Source organism: Lissotriton vulgaris, chromosome 7 (genome assembly GCF_964263255.1).
Source record: "Lissotriton vulgaris chromosome 7, aLisVul1.2, whole genome shotgun sequence".
NCBI lineage: Eukaryota > Metazoa > Chordata > Amphibia > Caudata > Salamandridae > Lissotriton > Lissotriton vulgaris.
In genome coordinates, this window is record NC_141695.1 from 292,898,985 (window position 1) to 292,926,061 (window position 27,077).

At 42.1% G+C, this 27,077-nt stretch overlaps 1 protein-coding gene across 1 annotated transcript in view; it reads right to left on the bottom strand.

Annotated features, from left to right (window-relative positions):
- Nucleotides 1-300: 300 nt before the first annotated feature.
- LOC147701416 (myeloperoxidase-like) overlaps nucleotides 301-27,077 on the bottom strand; it is a 236,909-nt gene continuing 210,132 nt past the window's right edge. Inside the window, exons 10-13 of the mRNA XM_086930101.1 lie at nucleotides 15,908-16,160; nucleotides 9,582-9,752; nucleotides 6,673-6,910; nucleotides 301-2,304 (exon numbers count right to left, since the gene is read on the bottom strand). Coding sequence (XP_086786227.1) covers nucleotides 2,097-2,304; nucleotides 6,673-6,910; nucleotides 9,582-9,752; nucleotides 15,908-16,160 — 870 coding nt within the window. The 3' untranslated portion in view covers nucleotides 301-2,096. The remainder of the gene's footprint in view (nucleotides 2,305-6,672; nucleotides 6,911-9,581; nucleotides 9,753-15,907; nucleotides 16,161-27,077) is intronic.

The window sequence follows — 27,077 nt, forward strand, 5'->3', positions numbered from 1 at the left end:
CTAATGCCACAAATACAAAAACGTCATGCTTTACCTTGCTTATTTGATGCAGATGAAAATATCACATTTTCCTTAAAATGTTGCTAATTCTTTAGGAGTGTTGTACTTAAATGTAAGACACTCATTCTGTATCAAAAGCATATAACTTGCCTGGGCACACTACAAGGCAAGCCCTTCAGGGCTGAAGTTCCTAAATTGTACCAACTTTATCACCAGTCATCCGCACTTTGGAAGGGATACCTTGCACTCTGCCAGATTTACCAAAGTTGTCAGAGTTCTTTTGTTGTCTTCAAAAAAACATTTATTTCACTTTAAAAATCTTTATTGTATTTGTTAAAACAATATTACGATATGAAATTAATTAAGAATGGTACAACTGGGCATGATTACTGAACGTTAACAATAATGGTTAATCCTATCTGAACTTGTTATTTATATAAAGTCTTGTTTTTAGCTTAACTTTATGCAGCTAAATACTACTTATGTCAATTAAATTCATTAAAAAATGTTACAAATACCAAAAGACATAATTATAATAATTGTAAATAGTTTAAAAACAATTGATGATTCCAAATAGTTTAAAAACAATTGATCGCGAGTCTCTAGTAATAGTACTATCTTATAGAGCAATATTTATCTTATTTCTTAGAAAATGGTTTTAAAAAGTTCAATCCTAAATTAAAAAAATGGTGGATGATCAAAAAAAGAGAAGATTATTTTTCATGTTGCAATATGGTCAATATGCAAACTTTACATGTATTACAAGGCAACATGTAAGTAAAGAAATAAAACATTTAAATTAGAAAATGTTGTTGACTTCATTAGTCAGCTGATTGTAATTTCACCTGCACTCCTACCACGGAGACCCATTATTTATGACATATTTGTCTGCCTCCTGATCTAATCTCAAATTATATGAGAGCCAAAGAATTTTACAAGCACTGCATGAAAATGCCATGAAAACTTGAAATAAACACTTGTCTCCCTCATGAAACCTAATATCTGTTGACGCTCTTCCTAAATCCAAAAGAAAGTAAGATGGGTCAGAAAATTAAGCAATTGCTACTAATGTGTGTGTGTGTATGACTAACTGGTAATCAAATAGATGTGTTTTAATTTCCAAAGGTTCACACATTTAGTACTACTGACTTTGGAAAAAAACTGAATGCCAGGGACCTCATTTTCCCCATTGGTTTCATGTTCAAAGAAGTAGAATCTTTAATGTAATACAATCTTCCATGAGGCCTGGTGCAAACATTCCCTGTACTTCTTGCCTGTTACGGTCAGTTGGCACCTTCAGGACCTTAAGGCCAGCCTTCAGATATATCCAGTGATGTTTTACTGAGAGTACTTAAACCAGGCTTGTAAGATCTAGAAGCAGCCTATTTTCTGTGGACACAACCAAACTCTATTGTTAAGTTCTGGCTACTGTTTTACATAGCACCAAAAAGCTTTGACTTAAGAGTTATAATAATAAATAATAACATACCTATTCTGTCAAGCACTAAAGAATTGTGGTACAAACCACTATGTGGGAACAAATTGTATTATACAAGTCTAAATAAACTCAGTTTTGACTTGAGAGCACTACTCAATATGTCAAAACAAAGCTTGCTTACAACACACAAAAAAAAGATTTGTTTGCATTACATTACATGCATCTCATGTAGCTATATGCCTCTTCGTCTTTAGGTGTGCATTACGTGTCCATTCTTCACTTTGAAAAAATAAGAATAAAATGAAGGCAGGGTAGCTTCAAGAACCAGATAAGAACTTTTCATAAGATGTGACAATTTATCCTGTTGGCATGACATGAATACTAATGAAACAGTCAGTGAAACATGAAGCCCACACTGCTACTACAAGCTTTACACACCAGACATTCATCACAGTTGTTCACTTTCATAGTGCTCATAGTAAACAGTGATACTTAAACAGTCAAGAGAAGAAAGAAAAAAATCATGTGGAGAACATTATCCTGCAATTTCATTGTGAGTCCCACTACGTCTTTCAAGAAAACATTTTTGAAGTCTTTGTAAAACAAGACCAGAAAGAACATTCCAGGTTGGAAATGGCCAATGACAATATCCAACTTTTTAATGTTGGCATTCACTCCATGGTGACAGGTTCAATTGGCTTATTCTGTCACATCTTATGAAGTCTTTGGGGTACTCATTGCCCCTGAAAACATCCTTTGGCACATGCGTGATCCCGGTGTTAGCACAGATAATTTGAGGAAGAGAGACACGCCCCAAATTAGTGCGTTGCCTGTTGTTGAATACACCAGGATTCTGCCACCAGAATCTAGAGGAAATAAATAAATAAAAAATGCAAGCATTAACCCTCTTTCCAAAAGGTAAATAATTCACATCAATGACTGTGTCAAATGACCTTCAGAATACATTCCAGTGGGGGATTTTCTACATTCGGTGTCCAGCTTTATAGCTGGGAAGAACCTATGAAGGAGTGTAGTGACGTTTTCTGACATGAACTATCAATTTTGTATTTCACAGAAATCAACGCTTTTTAATAGCATTCCTTTGACTGTACAGCCTCTAAAGTTTGCACCCTTATTTTAGTTGAATGATGTTTCCATTCTGTGTCTGGTTTTCAAACAAATGAAAATACCTTTTTTTCAAATTCAGAGTTCTCTCTTGGTTTGTTGGAAGATTAACTCCACAAAAAGCAGATGAACACCATTTTCAATGACATGCTGATTGTAAGAAATCCCAGGCGCCGTATTACGATAAGTGCACCAGGGGTGGAACGGGCGTCTGCGCCCGCTTTGCGCGCCCCTGGCGTACTTTGGTATCACAGAAGGCGGCGCAGGTGCTTGTGAGTCCCCTACAGTGATACTGATAGCGCTGGTGCACTAATAGCGCCAGCCTTACCATCAGGGGGCGTTCCCTCATTTGCGTAGGGGTGTGTCCTATGCAAATGAGGGAATTCCTTTGCCTCTGCACCCTTGCCATATTACAGACGTATGCAAAAACCACAGATGATGGACAGAATGCAGAACAATGTCATACATTCACCCCAGTACAGAGATCTGGGCCTAAATCCATCTTTTTTTGCACTCCACACCACCCCAGTTCTGACATGGCCATATGCAAATCAGTCTGACCCTGTGCTTCATGGGAACAGTCCAGCCCGAACTGCCAAGCCATGCCTTCCCTGGAACGGAAACAAGCTACAGACGTAGGCATAGAGGCAAAGAAACTCTTAGTGGGCACACTGTTAGTGCGCACCCTGAAAGCAGTTCTCTGGAGGTGAGAAAAGGGGTCCTATGGACCCTCAGACATCCCCTTGCAGGCAGGTGCAGGCACTGACTGCACCCATCTGCAAGGTACTCTCTAAACCCCTTTAAAAGTGCAGGGGGGTAGCTGCCTGCACTGTGAAAACACAGAGTGACTACTTCGTGGTTTCACAAGAATGTGCTGCACTGGGGGCAGCGCAGGTTCGCGAATGCCCTGGGTGCAGCAGCTTCACCATAATGGGGTGCATAGTCTGCACCCGCCACACATTTATAAAAGATCCACCAGGGGCAAACAATGACAGTGCATTATACGGCCCCAGATGCCCATCTCTTGTTTTTGCTACATGAAAAATCATGACCTCTGTGTGACCTGAAGGGCTGGTAAGCAGGCTCAATGCTCCATATGCTCTATTTTCAAATGGGTTAACCTTCCAATAGGCAGGAGTTAGGCCTGTCAAAGTGCAGCAGGAACCTCTTCATCTGTCCAGAGCGGTGGCCGTAGTGGGGGATTTTCTACATTCGGTGTCCAGCTTTATAGCTGGGAAGAACCTATGAAGGAGTGTAGTGACGTTTTTGGCGTTCATTCTGGCCACAGCTGCAGACAGACAAAAAGATCCTATTTCTAAGCCACGTTTGTGCTGTTTTCCATTCAGGACTATACTTTGCCTGGCTCTCTGTTTCTAGTTCAGAAACATAAAACAGCTCTGTCAATGAGATACACACTTTCCCACAAAATGTGCAGGTTTAGGGGCACTTAAGAGCTTTCTGTTTATTCAGTTTTACAAATAACATACCTTAAAGATAGATTTTCCGTCTCTGTAGTTGAATATGGGTGAAAATGTGCACTTGTAGTGTTGTCTGTGTATGCATGTATGATGTATGTGTCGGATGTATGCATATTTCCTGTGTTTAAGATTTCTACATGGATTTTTATTTGCTACCTGTTTGTTCAGTTATAGGTATGTGTTACCAACGTGTGCTGCATTGTCTACATATGTGCATGCAGTACAGGAGAGCTCGACCAATTGGCTTGCTCAATTGTTGTTCCTTTCGTCCAGTAACTTCAACCACAAACATCCAGCGTTATGAGTTTTTGGGGCCACAATAGGCAATAAAATGCAGGCTCAATGTTACCAGTGACTTTTACTTATGCGGATCGTCAATACCAACCTAATAATGGGTCCTTTTCTACTCTGATTCTCACTTGCTCTGAGTAGGTTGTAAATGGGGAGTGTAGGTGCCCTATGGCTCTGGAGGGGGGGGCAATCACTGCAGAGAGCATCAGAGGGCCGGGTAGGCATTTGAAATACTGACTGTAGTCAGTGGCTTAAAGATACTTAAGGAGACCCCCCCTGAAAAGTACATGGAGGGGGCCTTCCACCCTCTGGACCCAGGCAGGACCTCTCAGGTCAGGGGCCCGCTGCCTGTGCACAGTGCCTGAGGGGTTCCCCCTAGAGCTCGCCCCCCTGCACTGCAAAGGCTATGGGGGCTAATGTTACGCCACTGACTGCAGCGTTGAATGCAAACCCAGTGGCATTGCATGTGGGTGTGTGGGGACTGGGTTATGCATTAACCAGTAGCCACTTGACTTTGTGGGCTGCAGCTTTATCAGATAGGTATCATATCCACAACGAATTAAGCCGAAAAAGCCAGCCTTGTGTTATTGCATCCAGGAATTGCGGATGTGGGAACGAAGTAGACCTTGTATTTTGTTGGAGTGGTCTACCTGAGAGGAAGCACATAGACCAGATATGTTTAAATATTTGATGTGCTCCTTAGTTCATGACAGGCACTAGAAAACAGCAGAGTCAGAGGCTAATCCAACTGGCATCCTCTTGAATTGAGTAGCCTACTCCGGAGTTATACAGGAAGTAAGATGCTGTGAATCCCGCTCCAAAACTACCTGATAGTATGCCAATGCCATATCCAATGTGGAAAACATTCTGGCACCCATAACCAGTGAAAGCATCTGGATGATGTTGGGCACGGGATGAGGGTCAACCCAAATTCCGTAATTCAAATCCCTTAAATATACACACCAAAGTCAACTACCTTTGGGTTTGCATGCCAAAACCACAGGAGACAACCACTCTGAACCTTCAATAGGCTCAATAATGCCCTGTGTACATAACTTGTCCAATTCCTTCTTCAACTCTGGTCTAACCAAGAATGGAATCATTCCCACCTTATGCACCACAGCTTCAGCTTGCTACTTAAGCTGAATTTTGTGCCTGAACCCTTTGAATTTTCCAAATTTTCAAAAAAAAGTGCCTAAATCTTCTCTCCCATACATTCTCATCCAAAGCCCAAACCACCATACACTCCTTTTTCAAGAGCACTTGCTCAGTATTATTAGGATCCATAATTATCTCCTAATTGCGCTGTTCTAGCCAACGCAATATGGATGACCCACAACCTCTATGGGCTTCCCTCCATATGCCAAAGATCTATTCATAGAATTCCTAGCAACAACATTCTTATGTTGGATGTTTTTCCTGTCTTCCTCCCAGGTTAACGTAAAAGGTGACCCCAACTCAGCCATCATGCTCACACACACACACCTTCGACACCTACCTTACAGTAAGGGCTTCTGATAGAATAAACATCTGCGGAAACACTCCAGATCTATTCTTCAACATACAAGATGACATTCTCCCCACTTGACTCAGAAGATCCAGGATCATCAACAACACTAACAGCTTTTTGTTTCTCCTGACTCCAACACGGCCAAAGCTCCACATAACACAGAGAAAAAGATGCAGAGCACTGACTTACTGTAAACCCACAATGGTAATCGTAAACAACGTCACCATGGAGACACACACTCTGTACGCTGCCTTCCTGAAATGGTCGCTGGTAGTGGAAGACGTCACACTATGACGGCGTCACCATGGAAATGCACACGCTGTACGAATACTTATACTCTAGACCAGTCGTCTTAGTGATGTAATGATAAAATTAATCCTGACAAATACTGGAGGCAGAAATATTTACACAATGTGTGCCCTTTCTTCAAAGTTAACATTAAAAAGTTCACTTTACTACTAGTATTGGACTGATTTGACCATACGGAATCGACAAGGTGGCAGCCCTTCTGGGACAGGTATACTACTGAGAGTGGAGAAGAGGCAGAATTAGAATATGCATGGAAGCGGTACATTTGGCTCAAATTAAAGATGACCCTTACATGTATAGTCAGGAACAGTGCAAGGAAGTACAGCACTCCAAGCAGAATGGAATTCTGCTGGTTGAAGTGCTCCTAGAACATTGAATAAAGGCAATTTTTACGCATATTTCCAGCATTTAACCTCGCCTTTATAGCTAGTAAAACAATGGCAATTGCATACTAATTATTCACGGAATGGGTTTGAGATAGAGTCTGGGATATCACATTATAGTTCCATATTTATTATTACCTGTCTCCATTACGGATTTTCCTAAACTGCGTTCCTAAAAGGCAGGATAAGAGGGGTCCAACTCTTCCATTCTTGACAAAGGGCTCTGCCACTCCACCAAGCCAAATGTCAATATTTTCAGGTGTCTTGTACACTTCAAGAAGCTTTCTGGCAAGCTTTGTGTTTTTCAGGACCACGGCCAGCTCCCGCAGGTTTCTAGGTGCTGGGAGATTGCAGAACCTTCTCCAAGAGTTATAGCCTGAAACAAACAAAGAGAAGACATGGATATCACAGCAAAAGCACAAGCATCTTTATAACCAGTTAAAAATGTGGACATGCGCACTCTACTTCAAAACAAGACACTTCCTTAACAGGAAGGTTATCTCCTTGGTTTACAACCACCACATTTTCTTTCTATTCTCTCCCATCTGATGGGATATTTTTCCAAAAAGCATATTATATTTTGTAAAGCTCTGCAGAACTTGTCTTAGTGCTAGTATCAAACAAGCTAATTTGTTTCTTTTTTGATTGTAGACCTAGATCTCGACTTTGACCTTGCAAGTAAATTCTGTCCATTGAGCCAAAGGAATTTGCACAGGGAATGGGTATGAAATAATTACAGATTTATAATGCCTGTGCCTATTCAATTTTTCCCTGAAAATTGTTGGCATGTCAAACCTGACAAAATGTATTGTGGAAAATAGCCAGACAAGAGGCCAAACATTTAGAATTTGGTGCATTAATTAACACTTCTGCATTTTATGCCTAATTCCCAGGGATACAGCTGGGAATGTGGCCCTTTATCACATTCAGTAAATATATCAACAAGGAGCTTAGGAATTTGCCTGGGGCAGTAAAAATACGAATCCGTTCTACACAACTAGTAATTATGGTGTTGAAAGTAATAACATCATTGCTTTTTGTTTCGGTTCAATTTTGAATTGTATTACTTTTGGACTTAGAATCTGACAGAGAATATTGTTTCTCACTTTATTGGCTTATTTGCAGGCTGCTTATTTATGCTTTATGACTTAGCACGACATCCTAAAGGTGAAAACATTTGTGTTTATCAAAAAACAATGCATTACAACAACACACTGCATGTGTACTACAGTGCCGAACACACATCCAATGCAAGGCTTCCTTCTGGGGCTGTATTTTGTAGATCTGTTAGACCTCACCTGTCAGTGTATAAGCGGAAATGAAGGCCTGATGTGGATTCTCCAAAGTAATCATTTTTTAGGTCAAAGCCTATCAGACAGCGCATTTGTCCGGTTTGCTAACGACTTCTTAGGGCATTCTGAAAGATTCCCTGGGAATGCATTCTGCCCATTGCTGACCATTGGCTTTGTGGTTTGTAACTCACATTTGCTTGTATGTTATTTGCTGGCTCTATTTGATTTAGGCTGTCCAGCTTGAATTCGTCCCTCAGGTGGTGCAAACCCTGTTTAATGTATTCTTCCATGAACTCGTTTTCTGTAAACAGGCCTTTAAATCTAGTTCTTATCTTGTCACATTTGCTGTGCACTCAAAGACATAGGTCAAATGTCAAGCTTTGTGTTCAGAGAGAGCTTGGTGTTTACTTTTCTTTCTCTGGTTTCAATGTAAAAGAATGTATGTGACAATCTTGCTCTGAAAGAAAAGGCTTTTTTCTTGCACACAACATATGTTTACTGCCCTGTAAATGAATTTGATCTACCCCACTCCTTTCTAATCTACCTCACTCACCTCAAATCAACCCCATCTACCCGACTCCAAACTACGCCACTTTATCCAATTGACTCCAATCTACTCTCCTCCGCTCAATCTACCCAATTCCACTCTCATGTATCCTCCTCCAATATACCCCACTCCAATCTACCCCAATATATCCAACTACAATCTATCCCATTCCTCTTCAATCTACCCAAATTCACTGCACTCCAATGTACCCCAACCCACCCCACATGCACCTCAATCTACCTCACTCCACTTCAATCTGTCCCACAGTACCCAAATCCACCCTTATCTACCAGATTACAATTTACCCCAATCCACTCCAATCTACCCCATCCCACTTCAATCTCCCAAATCCACTACCCCAATCTACGCCACTCAAATCTACCACACCCCACTCCACTCCAATCTATCCCACTCCACTCCACCCCCAATGTACCCCAGTCCACTCCAATCTATCCCACTCCACTCAAGTCTACCCCACTCCACTCCAATCTACCCACTCCATTCTACTCCAGTCTCTGCTCCAGTCTATCAATCCTACTCCACTCTAGTACAATCTACCCCACTCAACACCAACACTCAAATCCACCACTCCAATCCATTCCAATTTATCCCACTCCAACCTTCCAAAATAGATCCCATTACCATCTACCCTACTGTACCCCACCCCAATCTACCACCCTCTACTCCAATGTATCCCACCCCACTCCAATCTACACCACTCCACTCTACTACAATCTACTCCACTCCACTTCTCCCCAGTGTACCCCTCTCCACTCCAGTCTACCCCAATCTACCCACACTCCACTCCAATTTTATACACTCCAATCTACCCCACTACACTCCAATCTACCCCATTCTGCCTGACTCCACTTCAGTCTACCCTTAATCCACCCTAATATACCCCACTACAAAGACATTTATTTTCCCCCCAAAAAATAGGATGCTTGAATATTGATAACAAAAACTTGTGCTAAAGTGACATTCATGTTTTCTAATACAATATGTTTACACAGCTCCACTAAAAATAGCTTTATAGAACACTGTGATGGAGAGAAACAATACTTTTTAATGTAACTATTGATCATTTTGATTGGTACGGTATGCTATTGACTGTTTGTGTGTGATGCTTCTATACATAACAAGTGTGTTTGTGGTTTAATATGTTTGTTTGTATTCTTTTCTCATGAGAAAGCTGAATATCTTATTACCACGAAGCCCGTGATCTCTCCCCCGTTGCATGTTGAAAGAAGCCAAGTCAAGTCCTGGGTTTGGGGGTCTTTCAAAGAGCCTTTCTCGCACCTCGTCGCTGAGGATTTTGTCCTGCATATTCAGCTTTGCCTCATTTGCCAACAGGCCACGGAGCAGAGGGTCAATACCTCCTGCAAAGACAACAGACAATGATCAGATGGTTAATACTTCCTGCAAAGACAACAGACAATGAGCTGAGGGACAATACCTCCTGCAAAGACAACAGACAAGTAGCATAGGGTTAATACCTCTTGCAAAGACAACAGACAATAAACAAAACATCTGAACTTCAAATCTCAGATAAGGAACTAGGCCATTGCTTTCAATTTGTAACATTGAATCTCTATGATAAAGTAACAATTCTGGTTTTCTTAATGAGTATTTTGGGATGTGTGAAAGTGGGCAAAAACAGGAAAGACTGGACTGTGGTTGATTAAGATTCTCTGTACTGTGAGCAACAAAGATTCACACAAGCTCCATTGGTTGGCCCATGTCTGCATATATTTACTTTTTAGAATTTTGTGATCATAGCTTGTGTACACAATGCACTCTTATGTATTTTTATACCCTAAATGTCTAGTTAGCATGGCCGTTCTGTATTACATAACATACATTTCACCCACTAATATTGAAAAAATAATTATCACCATTCAAACGAGCAAAAATACAAAAGAAGTAATACAAATTTACATAAATTTAAATGTAATACTATTAAAAATGTAATACTATGTCAAAAAAGAAGCAACTAAAAATGGCAACATGGCAAATGCTGCATTTAACTCCGATTTATTATGTCTAGGATGGAAGTGTAAAACATAGGCACTACAGGGAAGGTCCGTCACAGATATTCAGAGTAAACGCTAAGGGGCCGATTCTGAAGTGGTTTGGAAGGTCTCCTAATGGCATTTGCTCTGTGCAAATCAGATCAGGAATGTGTCTTTCCGACCTAATCGAAAAGTTTTACGACTGACCAATTATGATGCGAGTTAGGCGTTAGGAATATCTAATCTGAACCCGACAGAATTCAGAATGACCGAGCCGTACGGAGCAGACTCATACGTCTCTAAGGGCAGTGTTTCCGAACGACCGATTACAATGCTGGATTCAGACAGCCTTTCCGAATCGTGCCGTCTGACTCTAATTGGCAGTCGGAATCAGACTTTAGCGGCACGTAGCAGTCCCCCCTTCACACAGAGCCTTCCCCATCGGGCTTTTAGGGTACCCGCTGCGTTCCCCCTTACCTGCCAGGCACAGTGTGGCAGGCACCATGGGGTGCCCACCACAGGGTGTCTGATTTTCCCCAACCACCCCTTTCTTCAATGGGAGCCTATTCATTTGGTCGGAACATAGGCTGCCATTTAAGTCAATGGGAGTCTGACCTAATCATATTTGGAAGCATCCTGATGCATCATAATCAGTAGATCAGTCTCTCCAGAACCAAGTCGGTCAAAAACCATTCCCAAACTGATTAGGTTGCAATGATTTCCAAATTGCATCAGAATCCGCCCGAAAATATGAAAATTAGTTCTACTTGTAGTCATTGAATATAATTTTACCTGAGGTGGAGATCTTAAACTATGATGCATATCCATCCCATTTGAACCCACATTGGGTAATCTTGGTCTGGGATCATCATGACAATTAAACTGATTTAATAACATCAGTACAACATCTTCTACTTTATTGTCATGCCAAGTCATATAAGTGTTGCCAAAGAAATCACATAAAACACGTCAAATATTGTAGTCCATCCAGTACCGATCATTCCAGTTTCCAGGCTGTTTATAAGTCATATTTATATTCTGTGCCTTGTTTGATACAGAACATACTTATTAATTGTCATTAAAAGGGTATCCCACAAATACAAGAATGAGCCACTAACATGTATGTGCTGTGCACAGTGCAGAGACAAAACAGCAACTTGCTCTGAAGTCTCTGCTTCAAACTTGACCAACAGGCAATACCTCTGCAAAACTTTGATCTGGAAAAACAACCAACAGGCTACTATATGACAGTTGGAGATGTGGAGGGAGCACATTGTGAGTCTATAAGATCATGAAGGGGAATCTGGATCTTAACTGAGAAGTCTCTTTGGCAAGGACCTGGTTGATCTGTGCTTTCTAAATTAATCCTCGTGATTGAGCATTCAATGAGTCAAAATTATCTTAGTCAATTGTTAAAGTCGAGTGAACACATGAGATCCTCATTAGATCCTAGGCACCACGGCCTGCTTCCACTGACACTGTGATTGGTGCTGCCTCACCTCCTGAGTGACCGCCTGAGATCCTCACTGGATCAGCTGGGGCAGCCCTGCAGAGTGATACTCATTGTGAGTTAGATTATTGCATTTAATTTATTTATGGAATTTTTAATGCGCAGCTACTACCCAAGGGTGTCTAGGCGCAGACTAATGCTTTCCTTACAATACTGCCAGGTCCTAGAATGCTCATGCATATTTGAGCTGACAATGTGCATTTGTATTTCTCTGTCACTTCTGCAGCCTAGTATTTTAGCAATGCAGCATCCCAGACCAATCCCTCTTGTCACACGATGTTAACAGCCAATTGGGAGGAGAATGGTAATTAAAATTATATGTGTGGCCAAGCACGTCATCCTCACTGGATTCCACTCACCTTTGCCAGCTCGCACGATACTATGATTGGTGCTGTCTTGCCCCTGTGTTAGCACCTGAGATCCTCATTGGACCACCAGGCATCTAGTCCTCCTCTATGGTGTTGTGATTGGTGAGCCATCTGCCCGTTGCTGTGCAGTGCAAATGAAGCCTCCATTGATTTGCCCTCAATAGTGAGAGACACAGACTTTCTATGAGTACTGATGGTTACTTTGATTTGTGCTTCATCGGCAGGTCAGTCAGCGAGGAGCATGGAGTTACGTGACTTGGAGCAGGTCGGATTGCTGTTAGAGGGAATTTGGTTGACACTTTCTAAGCCAGAGCTGCAGACCTGTGTAGAGTTTTCAAAAGGAATGAATACAGTCCTGGGGCCAACTTCCAACAACACTAAGTTCAGAAAGTGTCCTCGGAGGTCTGACATTTACATTGTGTTTCATGAAGGTGGCTCTGTTTGTTAGTAGAATATAATGGATCACTTGCCATTCTATGGGTCTGCTTGTGGTTTTTGAGCAGAGAGAGAAGACACAGAATCTTCTAATTTTGATGCTTGTCAGTGACAAGCTAAGCCACTGGTCGTCTGGATTCCATGGCTTGGACAGAATTCATTGTGTCAGGTGAGGCCCAAAGTGGGACGTGAGATGCCAAGAATAGACCAGGGTTCATGAAAGGACAGCCAATAATCTGAAAGACCTGGTGAGCTGTAGGTGCACATGCTAACCGATGCAGGAGGCACTTAAAGAAGGCAGAGAGGAGAGGTCTACTATAGCTCGGAAGAGAAGGAGAATTTGAGAGGCAAGGAAGAGAGCCAGGTGAGCAGGTGAGCCTATAGATTAAATGAAAGCGCTCAATTGCCCATGAACATCATGGCACTGGTCCAGCAACAGAAGAATGAAAGAGAAGAAGATAGCAGTCTAGATAAGTGTCTGCAAATAAAACAGCCAGGTTTTAAGATTCTTCCTGAAGGAGGAGAAGGGGGGACATATTTTTAAGTGGAGTAGCAATGCATTCCAACGTTTGGTTGCCCCATAAATAAAGCTTCTACTGTCCCAATAGGCTCTTTTGGTTTTTTGGACGAGCAGATTGAAAGCCAGGGAGGAACGAAATGGCCTAGGAGGAACATACCCAATGAATTTCTTTTTAACCACATGCGCGCTGCTCTGATTCTTCTGGAATGCTGACTTTTAAAAAAACCCATTGTTCATGACGAGCTGGGCTCGTCATCAGTGTTTGAGGAGGCTACACCATGACGAGCCCAGCTCGTCATCAGCCTCGAAGGGGTTAAATTAGTCCAGTTCTTCATTATGCAAAGCCTTGAAAGCAATACACAAAACCTTGAAGTCAATACATTTGTGTACTGGCAACCAGTGAAGATGGACGAATACCTTAGAGGCAGACTGATGCTTTTGTATCCCAAGCAGCAGCCGGGCAGCAGCATTCTGGAGGATCTGCAGCTTATTCGGAAAACGTCTCTCAAGATTGATATGCAAGGCATTGCCATAATTAATTTTAGAGAGGACGAGAGTTGTTACAACTAATTTCCCATGTTCAATCGGAATAGAAGGAAATATCTTTTTAAAAATATTTAAAGTAAGAAAAGCAGAGGAGGTAACTGTATTCACCTGCTTGTCAAATGACAGGTGGTTGTCAAAGACAACTTCCAAATGTTTTTCTTTTGCTGTTGGTAAAGGAACATCGCTTAGCTCAGAGAGCCACCAATTTGGAGACCAAAAAGAATCAGACCTCTGTTTGGTCGGAATTTAGTTTTAGGCAAATATTTTGAATCCAAAGATCAACATGTTGCATACAGCTAGGAAAATTAGCGACTGATTCCTGCTGATTTTCAGATATGGAAACAACAATTTGGGTATCATCAGCATAGCTGACAACCACATTTTTTTTATATTAAAAAGATGAGGCCTGTGGTACCCCGGAGGGAAGAAAGAACGAGCTAGAAAGAAAGCCGGCCATTGATACAAATTATTCTCTCTCTGAATGAAAGGAGGTCAGCAATGCCGCGGCAGTGTCACTTATGCCTGCGGACTTGACACGGTCAATCAAAGCCATGTGATTGACCGTGTCAAAAGCGACTGAATGATCCAGTAAAATCAGCGCTGCAGGTTTTCTGTTGTCCTGGATTGCTCTCAATTCTTCAGAAGAGGTAGTAAGAGCAGACTTAGTGCTACGCTGGCCACGAAAACCAAATTAAGAATGGTCCAACAGTTTATTGGATTTCAAGAAGTAAGTCAATAGCTTTTTCCACAATCTTCAACGAGAAAGGAAGACGCGAAATGGAATAATAATTACTCTCAACCAATGGATTAAGATGCAATTTTTTTAGCAGAGGTAAAATTGAAGCCACCTTCCATTTTGTTGGAAAGTATCCTTGCTGAAACATTTCAATAAAGATAGCCAGCTATGGTTGCGGAGACCAACCGAGGGTCACCGGTGGACAAAATTCCAATGGAAAGCCAGAACAGGTGGTGAGGATAATATCCTGGACTTGGTCCATCGTCAAAGGGGAAAAGGAAGAGAGGGACTGTGAGCTAAAAGTGGATGGTAATATCGTGGAAATCTGAGAAGAGACATTACTGATGTCAGCTGTGGAAGGAATAATGCCATCCAATTAAAACATAGTGAGAGCAAAATGATATTTGGGTGTGGTTAACAGAGGTATAATGAGGAAAGCCAATGAATCAGGAACAGGTAGGTACGGTGGACATGAAAGCAATCCATTCATGAGAAAATATTGTACTGTTCACAATAGGTCTTCGACAACGTAAAGGCCTTATCTGCTAGATGAGTAGCATGGCTCAGTGAAGGGAGTGCAACTGACACCCAACTAGCAGGAAATGTATGGGCAGTGCTGAGGCAATTCCCGGGTTTGGTCTTTCTGATCTTAGAACAGAAAAAGGTATGTACACACAATATAGATAGAGAGATTTTCTGTGACGAACAGAATTTACAGATTTTGGTGTAAAATGGACATGATGCAGAAACACATCTCAAAGAAGATGCCCAGGATGCCAGACAACATCATAAATAAACGCCCATAACATCCAGCTGTGTTTGTTTCTAAGTTATAGCCAACATATCAGAAACTGCAGGGATCACTATAGTCTTGATGACTTCAGGAATATCAATGCCTACCTTTTTCACAGGGAGGACAGAATGGTGAACTAGTTAGTAGCCGGAAATGTCCTCAGCACATTTGTTTTAACCTGCGGATAGCAGCAGATTTCTATTAGCCTTTCTTCAAGTACCCGCTTTACTTTTGAGTAATGTAATAACACAATACTATCTGGACTGAATGAAATGTGTATTGTTTAGTACCTACTGAGGTGCCAAAGAAAGGAACTGTTAAATCTACTACATCATTGATTCTGGTCAAAGGACACCTCTAAACTTTAATCTTTTCTGCAGTTAGAGCACTCTATTCAATTCGACCTCACTTGTGACTGGGAGACTTCAAAAGGTATGTTTCCTGCTACAGCAGGTCTTTATAATACACAAGTGCCTAGTGACTACACCAATGTTTCTAAGATAAATATACATTATAATTTGTCCCTGGGCATCACCAAACCAACTAAAACAATGCCATTTGAGTGAAAAAATAGATTACACTACACAGTTTTAGAGCTACACATTGTGTTTTACCTTCCTCTGTGACTCGCCAGGTAGCAAAGAACATTTTATGAAGAGGGACTTTATAATTGTCACCAAGTGGCTTATAATTATTGTCCAAGCGGTAGACGAATGGTGGAATTGAAGTATGACCATAACGATAGGCAATGGAGAAAATGTTTGCAACTCGCGGGTCCTCATACTCATCATATCCAGAATACTCAGGAATTTCTTTCTGATACCTATCACCAAGAACATGGGGAAGGTAGTCTCGGTATGTGATTATCTGGAACAAACAAGCAGAATTGTTAACATGCAGATTTACCTCATTTTCAAATATAATTCCTACTTTTATCCCACCCACCGTCTTTTACTGCCCAGCGGGTGCAAGAAAATCCCATCTTTCCTTGCATTTTCGGGCCTTTTATGTTACAAGTACGAGTCATACCCACACAGGTAAGGTATCATTTTAATCAAAAGACTTGGAGGGATGGTAGTAAATTAGTTGCTCCCCACAGATTCTAAAACTTTCCATCACGGAAATGTGAAGAAAACGTGTTTTATAGCCAAACTTTAAGGTTTATAAGGGGTTCTGGGTAGGAAAACCTGCTGGAAGTAACACAAGTCACTCCACCCTGGATCCCCCTAGGTGTCTAAGTTTAAAAAATGTGCATGTTAGCAAGGTTTCCCTAGGTGCTGGCTGAGCTAGTGCCCAAAATCCACAGCTGGGCACATTGGAGTTGTCTTACAATATAGGCCCCTCAGGCTTTTTGTTCGGGATCATAATATCTCATTGTGCATCTGCATGGTGTTTGGACAAAATATCAAGAGAAAAATATTGACTGGGCAACATATTGTGTCAAGAATAGTGAGGATAAAAATATTCTATTGGAAGGTTCTATGAGAATGCAAAGTTTTACAATACTTAACTAACTCCACATCTGATGATACATATATATATATATATAGATACAGGGGTCGAGAAAAAAGGGGGTTCCCAAAATGTGTTTTCCCCATGCAATTTTCCATAGGAACCTTTAATCGCAGCTACAGCCATAACTGCTGAACAGAATTACACCAAATTTGACAAAGAGGTAGTCCTTGGTTAACACTCGTGCCTTGTGGTTAAATGGTGTAAATCTGTTCAAGTAGTTTTTTAGATATTAAAAGCTTAACGACACATCTCATCGTGAGATCTGATTGGCTGTCATCACTTCATCCAAGAAGTGTTGGCAGCCATCTTGGGACCAATATACATGATAGCACCTTATTAAAAAGCATTGTAGTTAATAGAAGGTTTTAAGACTTTAGTTACATTACAAATCATTTGTTGATGGTACCATACTCATTTTAGGAATTGTGGTGTGTTTTAAGGTGATTTTACCATGTGAAAAAGCCTTCTGCTGGGATAACATGAATCATGTTTGAGAGAAAACTATTTTCTCATGCTTTTCCCAGAGAGGTTTGAAAGGTGATCTATAAGCTAAACTGAAAACATATTTTCTGTAAATTCACATTATCCTTCTCAGTCATGTGAGAATGAAGTCTGACATTCTCAGTAAAACATGTACATCCAACAAGGGCAGAGACTGTAAATGTATTCCTCTGTGTTCAAAGAAAAAAGTTCCACAGCGGATCTTGCAGCCAGCACCTCTATTTTCCGATGTCCCTCAAATGTCCAATTTATTGTTGTGCTGATAACCTCCAGGACCTGCTGCGGTTTGGTCCTACTGGAAATCCAGACAAAGACTTTAGAAACAGAATGGAGGCAGCACCAAGGATGAAGTAGACCAGGACCACGTAATATCAAAAAATAAATTCTTTTATTTTTTCATTTATAAGACAGCCAACGCGTTTCGCTCCCCAACCATGGGAGCTTCGTCAGGGCATGGGTGTTATCAGATCTTGAAGCGACGGAATGACGTCAATGAAAACGTTTGATCAAAACAGTACGGATGCCTATATCAAAATTCCGATATCCGGATAATGTTTTAAACACGTCAAGGGTTTATAAGTAAAAGACACAATTTATCCAAGAAGGTGATATTCCAAAGATTAATGTAAAGTTTTTGGCATCCAAAGACAAGCACATGCGCAGACCATAATAAGCTGCCACCACAAATGCTAAAAGCGTCCTGTTAGTGCGGTGTCCCCATGACGGATTCGATCGACCGACTGTGTTCTACTGCAGCTTCCCAGAGTGTTCTAATGTACAACTAGAGTGCTAACAGCCTTATGACTTATGACAAAATTATAGTGCACCTGAAGCCATCTTGATTGGAATAAAGTGGTAAATCTTAAAACATTTAATTTAAAAACATGAGGGGGTTCATTTTGCCATAGATAGTATGATTAGTGCTGCAGAAAGAAAATTTAGGGCACATTTTGAATGACTTCTCAAATCCTCTTCTATTTCATTAAAAAAAATTCTGACATGCAGACTGAAACATGTACTTTCAATACCAGCAGCAGACTTCCCTGGTGATAATAATAATAATAATAAACTTTATTCGGATTTTAAAGATCCATAAAAGCAGTACAGATAAAAAATCTTCAGTGAAATATAATTACAGATTACTTAAAAACAGCAAAAAGGAGTTTCGGTAATTTATACAGTACTATTATAATTAAAGGTTTTTCCTGTGTCCATATATACATTTCAGAAAGTTAAGAACATGGTAACATGTGGCTTCGGTATCCAAAAGCTGCAAGCTCAACATGGCTACTCGGCATTGTCTAAGACCCCAAGATTTTAAAAGAGTTAGTAACCAAAGTTTGCGGTGTTCCTGATAAAATTTGCAGAACAGAACAGTATGAAGGGTGGTTTGACCTGATATCCCATCGCATGGACATGGAAGTGGATTTGGGTCCCAAACGTTTGGCGTTGGGAAAGCTACCAGTTTGTGAAATATGTTCAGTCTGAATCTTATCAGGAGAAATCGTTCGAAGGTACCAATGTCAAGGTTTAAATAGGGCTGCATTAAAAGGGTAGATTGAACCATTATTGCGTGCTGCACCGACTGTTTCCCAGCTTCTATTTGTAGTCTTAGATTACCCAGATGGTCCAAGGCTCGTTTTTTTAAATTATTTTTTGAGAGTTCTCCAATTTTTTCGGGGTTTGAATAATATTTTTCTATTCCAAGGTCAAAGAGAAAGGTCCGGATATAGGCCAGCCATTTAATTTTTAAAACGTAGTCCAGAGACATTGCATCCGCCAGTATTGTTTTTGTAATGTCGTTTTTATCTGACGCCCAGATACGTCGCCAAAGGAGGAGTGGTTGAATTTTGGCAAGATCTTCGATATATGGTGCCCCCAATTCTAAGTGGCAGGCGTAAGTCGAGGAACTTTTGGGGGCGGATAAGAGGAATCTGAAAAACTTGTTTTCTGCAATTTGCAGAGAGGTGACATCCGTATGGCCCCATAGTCCTGCTCCGTATAAAGCTGTAGATTGACATTTAGCTTTGTATATGGTTATCAATTCCCTGGGCGGACGTTTTCCTAGTTTTTGTGTAAATGACACCAATGCGGCTAATGCTCTTTTAAAACAATGTTTTCTGGCTTCTACTGCTGGTTTCCAGGAGAGTTTATTATCTATCATGACTCCCAGATAGCAGTATTCATTTGTAGAGTCTATTTTTTGGCTGCCAAGGTAGATGGAGTTTTGCTGTTTCCTCCCAACCCCAGCCTTCATTACGAAAGTCTTTTTTACGTTTATATGAAGGTCAAGGGTTCTCATAAACTGCGAATATCTATTAAGGGACCTTTGGAGTTCACGGGGGGTTTGTGCAAGGAGGACGGCGTCGTCCGCGTAGAGTAGAGCGGGGATCGGGCGATGTTTGGCCAGTGGAAGATCACGGGCACCCTTCAGGAGCTCGACCTCCAAGTTGTTGGTATAGAGGGAGAAAAGGAAGGGTGCCAGGACACATCCTTGTCTGACCCCACGCTCTACTCTAAAAGACGCCGTCAGTTCCCCCTTTGTCCCGTAGCGGACTCTTGCGGATGGATTGGAATAGAGTTCCCTTAAAAAGTTCAGGAGTGATGGATCTACCCCCATCTGTGCTAAAAGGGACCACAATTTTGTATGGGAGACGCAGTCGAAAGCCGCGGACAAATCTACGTAGGTCATGTAAAGTTTTGCTTTCTTTGCATGCACATATTTTCCAAAGATTATCGATAAATTTAGGGCTTGTTCCACAGTACCTAGTCCTTTTCTAAATCCAAATTGAAGGTCGGATAGGATGCCTCTCTCTTCCGCCCAGTCCTGAAGTCTTTCTAAAATCACTCTTCCTGCTATTTTTCCCAGTGAGTCCAGCAAAGAAATTGGGCGATAGCAGGCAGGGTCCATACGGTTACCTTTTTTAAATATCGGCACCATGATGGACCTTGTCCATGACTCCAGAATTCCTAATTTTGCCGTAGCGGTGCAGACCCTTGTTAAAATCGGTGCCCAAAGTTCTGTTTGGTGTTTAAAAAAGTCTGCCGGGACTCCGTCCGGCCCTGGAGCTTTTCCTTTTTTGGTTGAGTTCAATGCCACAAGAATCTCAGAGATTTCAAAATTTATGTCTATAGGGTATGGTAGGAATGTTTTTTCCTCCTCTTCCGTCTCTTGATCAGAGGTTGGTTTTTGGAAGATGCTGGTAAAGTGTGATACCCAAGTTGCAGCGTCTATAGCAGCTTCGATTTTTGGGCAAGTGTCGTCTGCCAAGAAAGGAGTTCTTATAATTCTCCAGAAGGCTTGAGAGTTTTTTTCTTGGGCACTGGTGTGGAGTTCATGCCACAGCGCTTGCTTCAGTTCCTCTTTCCTCTTTTTCCTAATTTTGTGATATTCACTTCTGAGGGTGGCTATTGTGCGGGGATCCCTTTCGTTTTTGTTTAAGGCTAGCTTCAATTTTGTATGAGCCTTAGTGCACTCTTGGTTGAACCAGCCTTTGGGCCGGGATGGACCGGATTTTTGTGTTTTTGTGAGTAAAACCTTTAGTTTGTCCATAATTTGGGCAAAGTTATTTAGAAGCTCCACGTCCTTAGTTGCTATGTCCAAACAAATTTTGATTTGGGGATAGACTGATCTTATTAACTCTTTGGTGAGTTCCTCTGGGTTTATCCTTCCCCATTTTATTGAGTACCCGTTTACTTTATCCATATTGATATTTTCCTGGGTCAATGCATTGGCTATTATTACTGGAGAACATTGTTGATAGTTTAGTGAGACTTCCAAGGTTAATATTGCATGGTCACTTTGAGGATTCGGTTTGACTTCAAAGTTTTTTATTCTTAGTTGTAAGGATGTTGATATAATTATGAAGTCTACCGTGGTTTTGTAGCCTCTTCCTATATAAGTAGGTGCAAGTGAGTTATCCCCATAGTCCAGAGTGTTTACTATCTGGAGATCCAGGTCGGATAGGAGATCATTCATTTGTCTACCCATTTTGTTATGCAAGAAATGGGTGAGTGAGAGGCCATCTTCTGTCACCATGCCAGGACATTTTCTTTTTGGTTGGGTACAGGCGTGAAGATTGAAGTCGCCTGCCCATATTATTGCGGCCGGGCCTCTTTCTCCTTGTTTCATTCTGAGAGTAGTTAATTTTTCGTGGAGGTGGGCCAGGACTCTCTCAAAGTCCAGTTCATCCAGGTTGTTATAAAAATTAATGATAACCATTGACTCTTTTTTCTGGAGGAAAAGACCAAGGATCTGCAAATTAGATGCCAGTTCTATAACCTTTATTTTAGCGTTTTGGATAGTGTTGGCTACATAGATGCACAGACCTCCCTTTGGTCTACCTGTGTGTCCCGACTGCGCGAGAGAGGAGTACGTTTTGTACCCCTGCAGGTGATGTTCTTGTAATGACCATGTCTCCTGTATGCATATTATTTGGTGATTATGCATGTGGTGCATGATTGACCCATCCTCTATTTTTGTCCTTAGTCCAGCGATGTTCCACGAGATCAGGCTCAGGATTGTTGGACTGTCCCTTGAGCTTTTTACTCTTTTTGATTCGTTAAAGATCTCTGGGGCTGGAGGAATCTCTGGGTCTGGAGGGACTAATGGGGAGACCGTGGGTTCCGATAGGTCTGTGTGGATTTGGGAGTGTTCTTGTGGTTGTGGTAGTCAATCGACGCACTCCAAGGCGCTATACCTGTTTGCTAATTGTATGCCATTCCAGCTATCCCAACGTGTGGGGTCACTGTACTTTCTCCAGTGTTCCTGTCCACTCCATTCGTCCCTATCTCTGCCTTGGTGATTAAGGCCTAGTGGGTTGAATGGGGGAAACCGTCCTTGCCGCGGCTGCTGCCATAGGTGAGTGTTGTGTTGCGTGGATTGCTGGGGTTGCCACCACTGTTGGGTGGTATGATATGGGTATTGAGGAGGATGAGCAGGTGGTTGGGTAGCAAGGTGTATAGGTTGAGGAAGTTGGACGGGTGGTTGCCACTGGAAAACTGATTGTTGTGGAATTTGTGGGAATCGTGGCAAGTGTGGGTGCTGCTGGTATTGATACATATTGTATTCAGAGGAATTTATAGGCCCAGTGTTTAATGGGAGTACGGGAGAGGGAAGATTTTGCCTTGAAGATGGGGGTAGGAAATAGGACAAGGGAAGGGGATTTATTTGGGTGGCTGGTCCTCTGTTGGGTGAATTGCAGATATAATTTGATGCCCCTATCTCCCTAAATTTGATGCTGATGACATCTCCCGCTGTTGCCTTCGTGCTTCTGCCAACCCAATCTCCTCTGCGTGCGGAGAAGATATCACCCCTGATGTGAGCGGGTAAGGGTTTGTGGAGTTGGAGCCACTGGGCGCATTTGTTCCTCAGCTCCGCGAAAGTTTCTCTTACACCCTCCTTCAGTGGGGGAACAGCTGTTAACACCACCACGAAGGGAGAAGCTTCCGGGGGTAAATTGATTATTTTGGGCCGAGACTGCTTGGTCTTCAGTTCTGGTGGTTTTTCTAGGGAGGGGGTCTCTGCTGGAATGGTGGTATTTCCTTTTGTTTGTCGGTTGTTTGTTTTAGTTTGACCTGCTGGACCTATTTGTGTAGCAGGGGGGAGATCTACCGCGACCGGAATGTCTTGGGGGGCATCTAGGTTACTCCCTTTTTTAGCTAGGGGTTGTGTTACTGCCGCTTTTCTGGTTGGTGAAGTGTGAGGCTTGTTTGTTATACCTGTTATTTGTTTGAGACTAGATGGTTTTTTTGGGAGTATTTCCTTTGCCCCGTGCGTTGGAGCGGGACCGTTCCCGCTTGCCTTACAACTGCATTTCGTATTGATTAGTGACGTAAGTCTGTCCAACTTTGATATTAGGGGTTTGATCTGTGCTGTAATATTAGCTTCGAGGTCGGATTTTAGGTCCATGACCATGTTTTCCACCCAACAGGGGATACCTGCCGAGGAGTTTGGGGTGGGCGTGATCAGATTATGATTCTTTGTTTTAGTTTTAGGTTTTTCCTTGATAATTGGCATAGCCTTAGGGAGGGTGGAGGTGTTTTTCCTTGTTTTTGTTGGTTCTAAGGTCGTTACTGGATCAGGTAGTAAGGGATTACTAATGGCACTCTGGTCTAATTTTTCAGTCGGTGATTGGCAGGCTTCTAAGTCTGGGGTTGCTTCAAGGTCGACATATGATTGATCAGAGTCTGTTTGGGTTACGGATAAATCTACAGAATTTGGAACAGTCATCGTAGGAACGATAGTTAGTGGCAGTGGTAAAGAGCAATTATTAGCAACCTGGTGAGCAGGGGAATTTGCGGTGGCAAGTGAGCCGAGCGAGGATCGTTTGGCCTGCATGAGGTCCAAGGAGACTCTTTTCTCCAGTAGGATAATACTCTTATCAATGGTGTCGTTTACCCTGGATATGAAAAGGTCTATAGGACCGGTCACTTGTGTCACCAGTGTAGCTTTCTTAGACGTGCTTCTAGTTTTGGGACGCATCGTGATTCTCAGTGATGTACGTCAGAAGTCGTGGGGGCCTGCGGGAACGAAGTAAAGTACAGGGTGACAGGGCCGGGGCCGTCCTCTGCCGTCCTCGAACGGCCTCAAATGGCCCTGTCTTTGCCCAGTCTTCGCCCGTGCTGCGTCCCGCGCTGCGGGAGTAAGATGTTATTAAGTAGGGGGCGTAAAGGGCAGGGGGCGGGCCAGCAGGGAGAGCGGACCGGAAGCTCTTCCTTGGTCTTGCAGGGACTTCTGGGAAATGAAGTCCCCGCACACTCGCAGCCCCGCTGGTTCCTCGCGCCCCTTACCGCCTTGCCGCCGGCGTCCTGCGTTGGTCCTTGAAGATGTTGCCTCTACCAGCGCCCACCAGCGAAGCGGCACCCGCGAAGCGGGTGCGGCGAGAGGTGGGCTGGGAGGCCGGTGCGCTGCTGGGCTGATAGGCTACAGCGTGAGTGATGCCTTCCGCTTCAAAAGTAAGTAAGTAGGTGTCCCACAGGGTAGAGGAAGAGGAGGGCTTTTAACTGGCTTTGATGGGCGGGGGGCGGGCCAGCAGGGAGAGCGGACCGGAAGCTCTTCCTTGGTCTTGCAGGGACTTCTGGGAAATGAAGTCCCCGCACACTCGCAGCCCCGCTGGTTCCTCGCGCCCCTTACCGCCTTGCCGCCGGCGTCCTGCGTTGGTCCTTGAAGATGTTGCCTCTACCAGCGCCCACCAGCGAAGCGGCACCCGCGAGGCGGGTGCGGCGAGAGGTGGGCTGGGAGGCCGGTGCGCTGCTGGGCTGATAGGCTACAGCGTGATTGATGCCTTCCGCTTCAAAAGTAAGTAAGTAGGTGTCCCTGGTGAGCAGTAGCTTTACTACAGTGAACTAATGAGCAACTAGAGTGATAACATTCAGAATTCATGGCAAATGTGTAACACATCTGAATGCCTTCTTGATGGAACCAAAGTAAAAAACTGAAAGTATTTCCTACTGAGGAGACTGTAGTAAATGAGGAAATTAGGAAACTTCATAACAAATAAGTCTCCCAAGATGGCCACCGGAGACAAAAGAGCCCAAATGTAGCACAAATATCACTCAGATGTAGCCCAAGTATAGCCCAATGATAGAATGTCCCAGAGTGTTCTAAAGAACAACTAGAGTGCTAACAGTCTTATTTATGACAAAAGTATGGAACACCTGAAGCCATCTTGATTGGAATAAAGTGGTAACACTTACAGCATTACAGCATTTAATTTGCAAAGGAACAAAATGAGTGGCTTCATTTTCCCATAGAAATTATCATTAGTGCTGCAGAAAGAAAAATTAGGGCACATTTTGACTTCTCAAATCCTCTTCTATTTCATTAAAAAATTCTAACATGCAGACTGAAACATACACTTTGAATACCAGCAGCAGAATTCCCTGGTGAGCAGTAGCTTTACTACAGTGATCTTATGAGCAACTAGAGTGCTAACATTCAGAATTTATGGCAAATGTGTGACACATCTGAATGCCCTCTTGATGGAACCAAAGTAAACAAGCATTGAAAATGCAATAGGTCTCGCCCTCGTTTAAGTTACAGCAATTCTGTTTGTAATTAGGTGGCTTTTTAGCTTTGCTTTTATTAGTGTTGTTCAAACTTTCATGGACATAACATGCATATGTATGCATATATGTATATTTATGCATGCATTTATATTTGTATTTGTATAGATATGCAGATTATATATGTTTATATATGTATGTTTATATATATATACACTCTGATATGAATGATTAATCACACTCCTTAGGTTGGTGTGGCATGGTAATCCACGTAAAAATGTAGATAGGTGCGGCTGGGTTGACCCTCCTGAGTATGAGGGTAATGAATAACTCTGCAAATGCTTTAGCCCGACTGTGGGAATCGTCACCTAGATGCACATTGTGATTGATTTCAATAAAGGTGAACCAGATTCATACATTTTCATGCTATGCTTATTATTTCATGCTATGATTTTTATTTCATCACTTCTTTGAATTCTTCGTGGTTATGATTACTTTCATCATATTTATTCATTTATATGCCCAATGCATTTCGGGGCTTGCCCTCCTTTAGGTGTCTTTTTATCTGTAATGAGTAAAATACACAGCCAATCACTCAATAGTCTATAATACATTACAAGATTGCTTCCAATATTTAAGTGTGCACTCGAATTTAGCCCAAGAAAACATGCTTCTTACTATTGCTTTTAGAGAAAAAAAGATGTTCAATAAAGCTTAGTGAAACTTTATTCGAAGTTCCACCGTGTATGAACCGTGTTTGGAAACTAAGGAAAAATATTAGTGTACAAAACAAAGAAGAGAAACGCAATCTCGTGAGTAACGTGCACAGAGCATGCTTCAGTCAAGCGTGGATGATACCAATGTGCCGAACAAGCCGTTAAACAAATGTAAAAACGCATACAATTCAGAGTCAATCTCCTCATGTGTAATCCTTTCAATTACAAGAGTTTAAAAAAAAATTGTACAGAACCTGATAAATACATACAATGTCCTAGGTTACATGCTGGTGTGTTTGCGTAAGAACGTCCATGTTCATAGGTTAACATGCAATGAACATACGTAGTAGTAGAGACAGAGGTAGAGAGAGGTAGAGCGGTAGAGAGCAGAGAGTGAGTAATAGAGAGTAGAGAGTGAGTAGTAGAGAGTAGAAGAGAGTAGTAGAGAGTAGTAGAGAGAGTAGAAGAGTAGTGAGAAGAGAGTGAGTAGAGAGATTAGTAGAGTGAGCAGTAGAGAGTGAGTAGGAGAGAGTAGTAGAGAGTGAGTAGTAGAGAGTAATAGAGAGTGAGTAGTAGAGAGAGAGTAGTAGAGAGTGAGTAGTAGAGAGTAATAGAGTAAGTAGTAGAGAGTGAGTAGTAGAGAGTTATAGAAAGCGAGAAGTAGAGAGCAAGTCGTAGAGAGTGTGTAGTAGAGAGTGAGTAGTAGAGAGTAGTAGAGAGTGAGTAGTAGAGAGTGAGTAGTAGAGAGAAGTAGAGAGTAGTAGAGTGAGTAGTAGTGTGAGTAGCAGAGACTAGTAGAGAGCGAGTAGTAGAGAGTGAGTAGTGGAGAGTGAGAAGTAGAGAGTAGCAAAGAGCGAGTAGTAGAGAGTGAGTACTAGAGAGTGGTGGAGTAGTAGAGAGTGAGTGGTAGAGTTAGTGGTAGAGAGTAGTAGAGAGTGAGTAGTAGAGAGTGAGTAGTAGAGTGAGTAGTAGAGATCAAGTAGTAGAAAGTGTGTAGTAGAGAGTGAGTAGTAGAGAGAGTAGTGGGGAGTGAGTAGTAGAGAGA